Source organism: Barbus barbus (assembly GCF_936440315.1).
Source record: "Barbus barbus genome assembly, chromosome: 11".
In the NCBI taxonomy this organism is placed as follows: domain Eukaryota; kingdom Metazoa; phylum Chordata; class Actinopteri; order Cypriniformes; family Cyprinidae; genus Barbus; species Barbus barbus.
In genome coordinates this window covers 24,343,015-24,357,560 of record NC_136739.1, presented here as the reverse complement: position 1 = coordinate 24,357,560, position 14,546 = coordinate 24,343,015, and the positions used below count along the sequence as shown (strand labels likewise).

Genomic DNA, 14,546 nt, shown 5'->3' with positions numbered 1-14,546 from the left:
GCAATGCGCATGCGCGACTGAACGAATCACTCCCCGAGACGACTCGTTCTTCCCGAGTCACATTAAAGATTCGTTCAAAATGAACGAATCGTTCAAGAACGACACATCACTAATCCCGAGGACAATCGCGCACACGCTCTGTAGATTATCACGTGGAAAGAAGCGATTCCCAATAGGGCTGAGAGATCAATTGCATTTGCGATAATATCGCAATATGAGAAATACGCAGAGGTTGCGATTACACTCTGTCACGTGACACGCGAGAATAAAGAGGTGTGTTCGACTTAAAGATCGGTCAGTGTATGACATCAAAATACGGCGAGAGAAAGCACAAGGAGACGTCCGCTCTCTTATATTTCTCACAGTACTTTGATGGCACACAGCGATCGGTCTAGCAGCGCTGCTTCAAGTCGAACACAAGTCTTCTGAGGAAGCATCAAGTTGGCACATTACAGTGTTGCCAAGTCTGCGGTTTGCCTCCAAAAATGTGATATTTAGCCCTGAAATGTGAATCTTACCAGGGGAACCCCTCCAAAAAATGTGCATTTTACTCCCCGGAATGCGATTTTTACCGGTGGACCCCCCTCGAAAAGCGATTGGGCAAGTTTTGTTGTGAAAACCTGGCAACCGTGGCACCATACATGTGGAAATGTTTGAAAGCGTATTAATGAATGTAGCCTACTTCAAAACGGCACATGGAAATTACTCAAGCAGTAACAGTGTTACAGTGCATTTCATTACTGAAGACTTTGACCTTAAGATAATATAGGCTATATAATAATGTAATATATATATATATTTTTAATTTATTTAAAGCCTGTCTGAAGTTAACAGACAGTGTTTAAAAAGTGCAATCCCCACATGTTTACATATGTTTATTACAGTAACTTTAAATTAATTACCTAAATACTGAGTGTGGTAAAGCATCAGATTTGTTTTTATATTTCTGCAATCTACTTTAGTTTGTGTAATTTGTTACTGACTTTCATAATAATGTTTACACCAGGTTTATTTGTCAGTGCTTTATGTTGTCATAATTATTACATGCTTACAAGGCTGGAAGTTCAACAAATCAGTCAATATACTACTGTGATGTAGGTGTTAAAGAAAAATGTCATTCATATCAATTCATGCATCACCTAATTTCATCATAACATATAGGCCTGACCTACAGAAAATAACATTCTATCTAATATTGTGTTGGTCATACTATACAATGATTTATTGCTTGTCTTTGTTGAATAATTCAGAACATAAAGAGCTTGCAAAAATAATTGCATATTAAATCGCAATTAGATTATTTTCCAAAATCGTTCAGCCCTAATTCCCAATCAGAAAACAAGCTGATCATTACACTTAAAGGCTGATGGTGTAATGCACCTGACAACAAGAGCAGTCAGATCTGTGTGTTCTTTGCCTGAAGAGTCATTAGTGTGAAAACATTGTTATATTTTGAGGACACTGCTTGATTGGTTTGTGACATTTAGAAGCCGTTAGTGGCTTTTTACTTAGACGAACCTCAAGTGACCTGCATTGGGAAGGCTGTTGGAAGCATCATGTGTTATAGCCACAAAAAAGCTATTCAACCCATTTTTAAGGTGGTTTAAAAATGCCTCATGAATGCATGTAACCAGGCACTTGTTAAATAACTTCATAGACTGTGATTATAAACATCCAGCCTTAGGATAATGAGCAGTACGGTCATTTGAATAAGGCTAATCATTATGAGGGTGATGACATTCATTAAAGACTCACATTTACCGAAGTTTAATAGTGTGATCATGGTTGCCGTCTCCTAGCAACAATTTGTTCCAGTTGACATAGAGAATTGTATTCCCTAGTGGAAGACCATTATCATTGGGGTAATCCTGGATTTTCCAACTGAAAACTGAAGAAAAAATCATTAGTAAATGGTACTAAAGGACTTAAAGGAATAGTTCACCTAAAAAATGAAAGTTTGTTGAAAATGGAGTCACCCTCAGGGCATCTAAGATGTAGATGAGTTCAGAACAGATGTAGCATTGCGTCACTCAGCAGTGAATGGGTGCCGTCGTAATGAGCGTTCATACCACACCATTCCAGTCCATCAATTAATATCTTGAAGTTAAGAGCTTCATGTTTGTAATAAATCCATCATCAAGATGTTTTGAGCGTTAAACTGGCTAATATACAAGTCCTCTATCCATAATAAAGTTGTCTAGGCTGAATCAGGAGAGAAATATGCACAAATAAAACTTTACAAGCAAAAACAGTTCAAAACAGTTTTAAACAAATATGTCAAACATTGGTATTGGTCAGAATTTTAATATTGGTGCATCCCTTTGATACATTTGTAGTGCTTTTTATGGTGCACTTTATTTTGCTTCAAAATCTTGACCACTGTTCACTGACAGTTTTTAATAAATCTCCTATTGTATTCGTCTAAAAGAAGGAAGTCATATACACCGATGGCTTGAGGGTGAGTAAACCATGCCGTAATTTTCTTTTCTGGGTGAACTATCCCTTTAAGACCACAGGCACCATGACTGACTGGTGTATAAAGTGTTTCAAAGGAAATCTTTGAAATTTATGCTCCGTCGGTTGCAAAAAGTAGGCCAGGTAATAAAATATGGCCAGTTACTTATGAGCAGCTTAAAACTCATTTGACCCATGCATAAAATTACATTTCTGAATGGTTACCCGTAGCTAAGTTTTGCTTTTGTTATGGCTGTGTAGCATCAATTAATAATCCCTGTTGACGTATGGAGTACAGTAACAGGAAACAATGACTTAATCCGCTAGAGAGAAGCATCCTTTCCATTGTCATCACCTTTGCTTCTCTGTTAAGAAGATGGAGAGGTTCCCAAGAGCTGCTATGCTCTGTTGTGCAAGATGTGTCCTTGGAAAACTTCTAGCTTGGATGTATGACTTCCCTGTTGAAGTTTTCTGTATGCAAGATTCATAAGTATCTAATAAGCTACTACTGTATGCTTGATGAAGGTTATATTTTAGAAGTGGTCTTAAGCAGATTGATTGCCTTCAGATATAGTTTCTCCTACAAATTGCTTACTTGGTGTTTATAGTCTCTGCATTTTAAATTTTAAACATTTGAACGGTAGGGGGTGGTGATGGCGCAGTGGATAAGACACATGCCTTTGGTGTGAGAGACCTGGGTTCGAATCCACTGTGAGACACCAATGTGTCCCTGAGCAAGACACTTAACCCCCTAGTTGCTCCAGAGGCGTGCGACCTCTGACATATATAGCAATTGTAAGTCGCTTTAGATAAAAGCGTCAGCTAAATGAGTAAATGTAAATGTAGTGTAATCTGACTTGATTTATGTATTTTTATGAATTTAATTTTACATATATTAACTATAGCATTGATTGGGTGAATGCCTGAATGATGTCTGAATGATGTAGAGGGAAATTTGATTTAAGAGCCTTACTAGTGACATCAAAGGGCTGCCAAAGCCCAGAGCCACATGTGGCTGGTGTTTGCTGTGGCTATATCTGGAGTATGTGTATGCTTTATTTGTTTTGATGTGGAGGATGAAAAATTGAAAATGCTTTCTATTCTTTTTTTTTTTTTCTACCAGCAGGCCTAGTGGTTCTCTTCAAAGATGTGACTCAGAATGTGACATTTAGGACCCTTTCAAAATCAGGCCTGTCATGGATCACACCAGTGTTACTGTGAGAGCACTCTGAAGGTCTCTGTGCTGAAGTGTCCTTCAAAAAGACATCACAAAAGACAATTCTCAAGTGTATTGTCATCTTTATCAATGTTTTATCGAAACCTTCTTTTACGTGATCAGTATAAAGCCCTGTGGGCAGATAATTGTACTTTAGAGCTGACTCTGGGGAGTTCTGCTAGCTACTGTCATGACCTTCCTATCGTGAGAGGTCACATGAGCTTCCTGCCATGGAGAAAGACTGAGTTCAAAAGACATTTCCTGGAAGAGAGAGAAATGGTGACATAAAGGGTGACAAAGATTCTTTGTTCTTTTCAATGACAAAGGTTTATTCTTCTTACTAGAGTCACAGATTTGTTTATTTTTTATACATTCCTCATTTTGGAAAATGACTTTGAAACTGAAAAGGCTAATCATAAGTTAAACTTACTAACAAAAAGTCAGTTTGTGCTTTTTTTATGTTAAGGATCATATTTATCTAAAAAACACTGAGGAACATTAAATATAGTAAGTGAAACTAATAAAACTAGACTATATAGTAATGTGCAGAAACAATTAAGTATTTATTTTACTACAAAATAAATGAGTGAATCATTTATTTGGTCAGTGATTCATGAACTTATACTACTGTTCAAAGTTTTGGGTTGTTTTATTTTTTTGAATGTGTAAAATATGCTCACCAAGGCTGGATTTATTTGATTAAAAATGCATTAAAACCAGTAATATTCTGAAATATTTTTTTTTTTAAGTAACTGTTTTCTATTGTAATATATAAAAAAAAATGAATTCATTCTTTTGATGGCAAAGCTACATTTTTATCAGCCGTTAAGACAGTATTCAGTGTCAGATGATCATTGTCAATGTTGAAAACTGTTTTTGCTGCTTAATTTTATTTAATTTTTTTTTAAACGGTGAAACTTTTTTTTGTCAGAATTTTTTAATGAATAGAAAAGTGTCAAAAGAACAGCGTTTATTTAGGATGTGAATATTTTCCAATATTGTAAACATTTTTAATGTCACTTTTGTTCAATTTTTAATGCATCCTTCCTGATTAAAATGATAAAAATTTAAATCTTACCAAACCCAAACTTTTGATCGGTAGTAGTCTGAAAAGCTGAGCTTGTAGCACTACTATTTTTAATCCCCAACACTTCTGATAAAATAATTTACCTATGCATTGCCTTAAATGGCTAAAATCCATTAGTCAGATGAGATGTAGCCTTTCTTTTGAACCCATACAGATAGCAGAACTATCAGAAAGCAGAGGGGAGGTGGGGAGAGGGGAAAATGGGGGACTCATGTTCGGACAAATATTGACTTTTTGCACATTTTGCTTGGTGGGATTTTTATGGTGTCACCAGCAATCATTAATCTCTCTGAAATAATGTTTTGCTGTGCCTGTTCCCTAGTTACAGTTCATGCCATCTGAGGCAGTACGCTTCTGTGAACACAGTCAGACAGCTCAGCCATCCATGCCTCTCCACGGAACAGGAATGACAGCTCTATCCCTGTTTTTGCTCCCACATGATTGACGACTATTGCATAGAAAATGAGTTGTTGACTGTGTTTTATTGTTCAGGTTGTGCTCTTTATAAATGCACTGCACCCGTTGTCTGTTATTATATCCATATTCATCAAAGATGCATGAGGACCTTCTCCTGGCACAGCAGTATGTTGACTATAATATCAGACTTTAGAAAACATGTTGTATTTGAGGCCAGAATTCTCATATTTCTTTGTAAGGCCAGAAACATAGGTTGACTGTGAACAAGTATGCAAACATAGAGGCAAATGCTTGGTCAACCATTGCATGTTTGCGTTATATAGCGTTACTGTGGCGGTAACAAATGCTGATACTCAGGAAAATGGAAAAGTCTGCGCCACTGAACTGGATGTGTTGTTTATAAATGTAATGGACAAAAAATTACAATAATAACAATTATTGTTATTAATCATTTTGTTATAAATTAATAACAAGAATACAGGACATCCTTTTATGCAATTTATGCAGTATGCAAGTGCTCCAACCAGCCATCTGTTGTTCATTATCACTTGTTGCATTTTTCTTTTATAGCGCAGAGTTTGTCTAGCTCAGAGCTGTCGGAGCTATCCATTAGGTGTGTTGGACCTCAAGGTTCAGCTTGAACCTCATACTTCACCATTACTGTTCACCTTGCTTGCATAATGCATACCAGTATCATCCATTACACAGACTGTGTTCTTATGAGGGTGCATTTCTCCTGAGCATCAATGTGCATGAGATGCTGTGAGTAAATAGCATATAGGGATGCTATTTTGATGAGTAATTCAAATGCTTGACGTGTACTAGAATGAACTTGCATTTCAGCTATCTTTTGTTTTGGCATGTGCTTCTGTGTGTTCTTTTTGTTAGCTTTATGTACAACAGATTATGTTGTACATCATGTAAAGCGCTTTGAGTACCCAGAAAAGCACGGTGGATTGCTAACAAGTAATAAGGTTTGTGGAAAAATTATGTAGGATCTATTATTGCGTGTAAGTGTTGCATAGACGTCAAATAAAGCTGTTTAGGTAACAATATTTTTTATATTAGGCTATTTATATATTTATTTACACTCACTGGCCACTTTATTAGGTACACCTTGCTAGTACCGGGTTGGACCCCCTTTTGCCTTCAGAACTGCCTTAATTCTTCGTGGCATAGATTCAACAAGGTCTACTTTCCTGTAGCTCAAATAGTAGAGCATGGCGTTAGCAACGCCAAGGTCATGGGTTCGTTTCCTAGGGAAAGCAAGAGCTGATAAAATGTAAAAATTGTAACTTGAATGCAATGTAAGTCGCTTTGGATAAAAGCGTCTGCTAAATGCATAAATGTAAATGTAAATGTGTTGGAAACATTCCTCAGAGATTTTGGTCCATTTTTTTTGAGCCAATTTAAAATTTTAAGGCAACAAACTTCAGCAGATTTTTGAGTTTTCTCAACTTGTTTTTTAAGTTTATACAACAAAAAGTTGAGAATCTCCTACAAAAATAAGTTGAGAGAACTCAATTTTAAACAAAAAGCTGGTTGCTTTAAAATTTTAAGTTGGCTCAACTTTTTTTTTTTTTGTACAGTACAGTACAGTACTGTTGAAAGACTGGCATCGTGAAACAATCGTGGCGAATCAGAAATCACCATGGTTGTTTCACGATGCCAGTCTTTTGTCTGGGACAGCCGAAATCGTGCAGTGTCTCGGGCTTAACAGTCAGGTGGTTTCTTCTTCTCTGAGCAGGTGTGGACTTTAAGCCAAAAGTCAAAATTGAGACTAAGTAAAATATAAGAAACAAAATGGGTATCATATCATCACCCAAGTATTTTGAGCCTTTGCTTATCTTGTTCGCACTGCTCTGCAGGACCACCATTTCAGAATCCTGGCTTTAAGACAGCAGCCAGCTGTTCCAATTCATAGGGTTTGCATCTGGCATCTGTGGGTTTGCTGCACTGGCTGGTCTTGACAGTGAGCGAGTGATTGGCTTCCCTGAGGACCCACGCCTGATCCATCCTCTCCTCTCCGACTCATTATGAATTTATCCAACAAATGCAGAATATAGCTACATACGTCAAGGTGGCTGCTTGAGATGAAGATGAGATGAAGCACAAACGGCTGATTTGAGAAGCGTGATGAATATATTAATCTCTTAAAAACAAAGGAGTGCATATAATTTTTTTTCCGCCCCCTGCTCTGACAGCAGTCGGATCCCCCGCATTCCTCCAGCCGAGAAGAAGCACTATTATGTATCCCCTCCTACTCGGTGACAGAGGTATTCCACCAACTTCCTAATAAGGATATTTTGGAATGTAAAAGGGGAGTGTATTAATAGAGAGGATTATTGCTTAGGAATATTTGCATTGCAGCGCGTGTGTGTGTTTCCATGGCACTGGTTGAGTTAATGCACAACTGGCCCAAAGCTCCTGTGCTCGATGCAGCAGACACCCAACATTGCAGCTGCTGCTCCCAGATAATGTTGTAGCCTGATATCACATATTCAATCAGCAGAACTTAAGTGAGCTGAAATGAAATTACTTTCGGGGTCAGTATCAACTCTTCATGATAGACTTCTAAATGCTGCAATCGCTGAGGGATGAACATGCATGTAAGAAATGGAGGTCTAGATGTGTTTATTTGGATATGTGACACAACCAACCTGTCTCACACTTTGCTTTTGGTGTCTATTCAGTGCATACAGTGTAGATTCTGAAATAAATAAATAATTTTATTTTATATTTTATTTTATTTTATTTTAAACAGTGATATGTGGTGGTTGAAACAGGTGAAACAGAAATATGTTTCCGAACATTATCAACTTTTAAATTGAAAAATTGAAGAAATTAATTACTGCTGAGAAACAGGCATGGTAGAAACGGCATCAACTTGAAGCAGGCAATTTATAGTTTGAAACAAGTGTCTCGGGTTTCCTTGGTTGTTTTCAATAGTCTGAGAAAAATAAGAAGATCTTGCAGACTTAATTAATGCTCTGTAATCACCCAGAAGATCCTTCCAAGCTAGATAGTAAACATTCAAGCCAATGAGACGCCATTTACGCTCCATTTTCCGACAGGCAGCCTTCTTAGTGTGCAGATTGTCATTATACCATGGAGCAGAATGAGCAAAAGTAACCTTGTGTGTTCTCAGAGGAGCAAAAGTGTCTAAGTTAGCAATAAGAATAATATTCAACTGTGAAACTTTCTCATCCAACGATGTTAAAGGCAAATCACCTAAAATGGAAATGACAGAATTCGAAAAAGCAGTTTGATCAATAGATTTCCACTTCTGGAATGTTACAGTTCGAGGGGTACGCACACTTGGTCGATGTAATTCCAAATCAAAGAAGACAGCTGAGTGGTCCGACAGACCAATGTCAACAGATGATAACTGAGATGCAAATGAGTGATTTGTAAGCACAAGGTCCAGGTGAATATTAAAGTCCCCCACAATAAGGATTCTATGGAACGTCAGGGTCAGCATTGTCAAAAAGTCAGCAAAGTCAGACATAAAAGCTGCATGAGACTTAATTTTAGGTGGTTGGTACTAGACAGTAGCAATGATTGTAGAAGTAGAGCCAGAGACACTTAAGACCAAGCACTCAAATGTTGAATATTGAGGAATAGTCACAGCACTGATGTTGAACTGCCAATTGTAGACAGCAATAATACCACCACCTCTACCAGATGACCTCGGGAGGTTTAGAGGTCAAAATCAAGGAGGAGTGATCTGATTAAACAGTAATCCATCATCTCCTTTAGGCCACGTTTCAGTTAAAAACAGAAAGTCCAAGTTTTTATCAGAGATTAGATCAGCTAAATGCAGCGCCTTATTATTCACAGAGTGGGCATTAAACAATGCAGCATGAATCGGGCTGTGCGATAAAGACGGCAGTGGTTTATCCTTCATGCAGGGGACAGATATTAAATTCCTATGATCGACACCAGTGGAAGGCAAACAGTTAATCTTACGCCGGCATGTAGTGACAAAGTTAAATATATTAGGAGGAGATGAAACAAAAAGGCTGCGCCTCGAGCCCCGATGTTTGTATCGTTTAGGATGCAGCAAGCCAGCATCTTGACAAAGTTCATAAGTGTCTTTAGGTAAACGATGAGAAAACCGTTTTAAGCTTAAAAGTTGGCGTGCAGTGTACCTTAGGGCCATAGTCTTTAAGTCCACGTGAACGGCCGGTCCAGATTGAATCCCTGAAGCACACCATGAACTCAATGTCACAAGATCCACATGCACAGCCGGTCCACAGAGTTGATTCTCCTTAGCATGCTGTTAGTTAATCCAAGTGGAGTGCAAAAATAAAAGCAACAATCCAAAGTATATAAAATGGGACAACCACATCACAGCTGCAAGAGTGGAGGAGAAAATAGATGAATAAAATAAATAATAAAATAATATAACCAAACCGGTACGGTAAGAGGAGCGGCAGTCAAATGCGCCAGCGTTCTCTCAGCAGCACCGGAAACACCGGAAAAACACATGCAGTGACATTTATTTAGTAATGTAAAATAAAAGTAAAAGATGGCGTGATGGGCCATATTTAAATATGAGCCGCAGTGGAGGGGAAAATCGTTCAGTAGTAACTTAAATTTGGTCTGATTTTCACAAAAAGTGATTGTATTGAGTTTTTTAATGAACGTTTCTTCTATGTGATGCTTCCTTTAGTGTGGTGCCGAGTCCAGGTGGTTTGTTTTTTGCGCATGCAGACTGTAATCATTATTGATTGCCCTTCTCCACTCTTGAGTAACCAAAGATTTGTTTCCCATTTTCTGTGATGTTAGGCACAAAAGCACATTTGATGAAAGTTGACTGTATTCGTTTCTCATTATGTCACTAGTGTTTTCACAGAAAAGACAGAAAAGCAGAAGCGTATTAAAGCTTGCTGTTGGACATGATCCTTCATGGTTTTTGATTTATGGACAGCTGTACACAAGATTTTGTTTTACTTTTTTTCTCTTTTTTAGTTTTTGTTGTAAATTTGGCTATGATTGGTCCTTCCTAATCACTAAATAAAGCAAACTTTTTTACTAACTATTTAAGCAAAGATACAGCATAAAGAGCAAAAATAAGAGTTTTGTTATTTAGAGCACCGATTACAGACAAAATAAAGCAAAATAAAGGCCAAAGAAAAGCAAAGTTATGTTAACAATCTATATTAGGGTGAAGCGTCTGGTGCGGCTGTGTTTTGGACCCTGAGGTCATGGCAGAGATATGTCCGCTGAAGTTCAGTCCAGCTCAAGCAAAGATATTATGGGAATGCGTCTCGCTGCCCCTGATAGCAGTGTTTAGGAGTCAAGACGCCCTGTTCCTGACCCCTCTTGTGGAAGAGAGGGAGGAGGGCCTTTTAAACCCAGATAAATTGAACTGCATTGACTCTGAACAGCTTCAGGTTGTTTGGCTAGTCTTTATCATATGTACTATTTTAAGTTAGCAGACTTCCTGGATCTGCTTTCTCTTATAGGAACCACAAACTCATCTTGGACAATGTGAAAATCAAAGGCGTGTTCGTCTGTGTGTTTATGTGTTCCCAATTAATTCCATGGTTGCAAAGATGCAACCAGATATTCAGGACTGGGGCAACTAAATGTAATAATTTAAGAAAAACTGAGGAAAAAAACATTGATAAAAATTGGGCCCCCTCAATGTCTACTGTGGTTCTGGGGCCTGCTTTCGTGCTTAAAGAAATAGTGCACCCCAAAAATGAAAATTTGCTGAAAATGTACTCACCCTCGGACCATCCAAGATGTAGATGAGTTTTTTCTTCATCTGGACAGATTTGGAGAAATTTAGCATTACATCACTTGCTCACCAATGGATCCTCTGTAGTGAATGGGTGCCGTCAGAATGAGAGTCCAAACAGCTGACAAAAACATCACAATAATCCACATGACTCCAGTCCATCAATGTCTTGTGGAGTGAAAACTTGTTTGTTTCTAACAGTTTTTGACTGTTGTCGCTTGTAAACTGTGCTTGATCTGTGCGTATGTCTCTCCTGATTCAGGCAAGATGAGGTTTTTCACTGGAGAAACAATATTGTGGATAGAGGACTTGGATTTGTTTCTTACAGACATGCAGCTTTTCACGTCACAAGACATTAATTGATTACTTGCAGATTATTGTAAAAAATTTTTTTTTAGCTGTTTGGACTCTCATTCTAACGGCACCCTTTCACTGCAGACGATCCAAAGGTGGTGAGCTAGTGATGTAATGCTAAATTTCTCCAAATCTTTTCCAATAAAGAAACAAACTCATCTACATCTTGGATGGCCTGAGAGTGATAAAATTTGAGCAAATTGTCATTTTTGGGCACACTCTTTTAACCCCATTTATTCACTCACTTGTTTAAAACAATTGCATAATAGCTGTTTCACTAAATACGAGTTAAAGCTATATAAAACATCAGCTTACATTCTGAAATGTATCATAAAAATAGTTTGGCAGAAATTTATTACAGTTTGAAACTCCCAGAATGCCAGGGTTGCACAACAGACTCCATTGAGTAAATCATAGATAAACTATTCCAAAAGATTGTCAGCGTAATCTAATGAAACTTTATTGGAGTGCCCTGAGATTGAACATACTGAAAATAAAACATAAATCATGAATTTTACAAGTGGAAATCACATGTAGAGGGATAGTTCACCCATAAATGAAAATTGATTTACTCACCCTTATGTCGCTTTAAACCTGTATGACTTCTTTGAGGCACAAAAGAAGACATTTTGAGAGATATCTACATTTTTTTTGTTTTTGTTTGACCATACAATGAAAGTTAGTAGGGTCCAGTGTTATCTAGATTTAGAGATTTAGAATTTTGGAATTTTATGTGAACTGTTGTTTTAAAGGGGACCTATTATGCAGCTTTTTACAAGATGTAAAATAAGTCTCTGATATCCCTAGAGTGTGTATGTGAAGTTTTAGCTCAAAATACCCCACAAAGAATTTTTTTATAGCTTATAAAAATTGCCACTTTCAGGGTATGAGCCAAAACACTCTGTATTTGAGTATGTTGCTTTAATGCAAATGAGTTGTTACTCCCGGAGAAGAGGGCGGAGCTTCAAGAGCTCAAGCTCCATTAGCAGTGCTAGCCTTTGCAAATAAACATTCCACGATTAGTACAAGCCTGTTATCTTTACAGAAAACATACTCTGTTTCAAAGTCATCTGATTATACTGTGCATAACAAATTCACGTTTGTGAATTTCACAGACGGGCAGCACGGCGGGATAAAAATAACAACATAGCTGGTCTCATGGTGCATGGCATGCTATCACAAACTTTATAAGACCCACTTGTGATTATGAGCTCAATAAACTCAAGCGATCGATTCACATTGCTTTCATATGCAACTTTTAACTACCACATTCCTATTCACGGTCATTCATGAGCAGCACAGTGAAAACAGACAGAGACAATGGTAGCTTTAGCATCATTAGCCTTACAGAGTGCCAAGAAGCTCTTTCAGAAGGGCAATTTGGAAAACAAACGCGTGATACTTACTTTGTCTGGAGCTGACTTTTGCACACAAAGTGTTGGTATTGATCCCTACACATATTGGGGACTTTAAAGTTTTTTTTCCGGGACATTTCCTTAGACAATGAAACTTAACAGTGTCCTCAGATGGAGGAAGTCTATGGAGACTCCTATGTTCACTGGTTGTTTTCACACACTGCGGCCACACAACTGTGTTTAAACACATTATAAAAGTGATTTTTGCATAATAGTTCCCCTTTAAGGGAACAACACGCATATCATCATTATCAGTGTTTGGGTCTCTAAAGGTGAAGTTTCATATTCTTTAATGGTGTGTTCTTCTTTCTTTTACAGCTTGTGTCCAATGTCCTGATCTTCTCCTGCACTAATATAGTTGGCGTGTGCACACACTACCCAGCAGAAGGCTCACAGAGACAAGCCTTCCAGGAGACCAGAGAATGTATTCAAGCCCGCCTGCACTCTCAGAGAGAAAACCAGCAACAGGTGAGAGTCCACCAGATACCATAAGAGCACATTTTAAATTCTAGTGTCATTCAGATTTAATGTTCAGTATGAAGATTCTCCAGGCACAGATATTGTTTAAAATTAGATTATTATTGATCAAATAAATGCAGCCTTGTTGAGCATAATTAACGTCTTTGAAAAACATTTTAAGAATCTTACTTTGTAAGTACCGTAATCAGGTTCTCAAAGCACCATGATTAATACTATGGTATTTATTTTAGCACCTGGTAGAGCCATATAAAAACTTAAGTATATTAGCATGCAACATTCTGTGCAAATGTTTTTCTTTCTTTCAGACTCAAATATGTGTGAGGAAATAGCCTTAGATTGCTTGGAATAGAGCTAAATGAATGAAAAGTCCTTCAGCTGGAGTCCATTCACATGTTCATTGATTTTCAGGATAGATTTGAAGCTGTGAGAAAACTAGTGCACGGAGACACGCATTGCTGATTAATTTGTAAGATTAGAACCACATCCTAGAACAGTACCCAAAATTCATAGTGGCACCAAAGGAAAAAATAATGTCAGTTTCTGCAAACACAGAAGCCCACTGAGGCCAGTCATCTTTTTTTTTTTCTGCAGGAATATATATATTTATATATAAGTGTTTTGAATACAAGTATACAAGTGTTTTGAAAATAACAGTATGGCCTCAGTAGTTAAAATAACTATTATCCTGTCACAGTCAGTGTAATATTTGTAATATATAGAATAATCTTTTAGAATGAATGTAATTTCCTTCAGTTTTCTCTATTCCTGAGAGTAAGTAACATCTTTCGACACATGGCCCTCTTCTCTTTGTTTCTACCTGTCTTTTCCTTACTATGACTGTCATCATTTGCAGGAACGCCTCCTCCTCTCTGTGCTTCCTCGACATGTCGCCATGGAGATGAAAGCCGACATAAATGCCAAACAAGAAGATATGATGTTCCACAAGATCTATATTCAAAAGCATGACAACGTGAGGTAAGAGTGACTCCTCAAATAGCCTGAAAGACGGTAGTAAGTGTTTGCATCTCAAAGCACTTTTAAAGTCTTTTCAGCCCTCAGTATTTAAATGCAATAACTTTTACATATAATTAAATTAGTACTTGGCTGAAAATGAAAATGAAACCTCACAGGCAAAATCTGCATCCATTTGCATGTTGCTAAACTAACAACATGATATTGTTACATTAGATGTAAAATGTTTTGCATTGCATGAAATATTAGTAGGCTATATTTACATTTTTCAGCATTTCTCTCCAGCCATCTACCATATCAGATGTTATTTATATATTTATTTTATTTATATATATCGTATTGCTTATTTTTGTAATATGTTTTATAATTTTTTTTTTTTTATAATTTAATTTTTTTGTATTA

The 14,546-nt window shown here is 37.3% G+C and overlaps 1 protein-coding gene across 1 annotated transcript in view; it reads left to right on the top strand.

Moving 5' to 3' along the window:
- LOC306877191 (adenylate cyclase type 5-like) overlaps positions 1-14,546 on the top strand; it is a 71,723-nt gene that overhangs the window by 25,735 nt on the left and 31,442 nt on the right. Inside the window, exons 2-3 of the mRNA XM_079428778.1 lie at positions 13,011-13,160; positions 14,026-14,147. Coding sequence (XP_079284904.1) covers positions 13,011-13,160; positions 14,026-14,147 — 272 coding nt within the window. The remainder of the gene's footprint in view (positions 1-13,010; positions 13,161-14,025; positions 14,148-14,546) is intronic.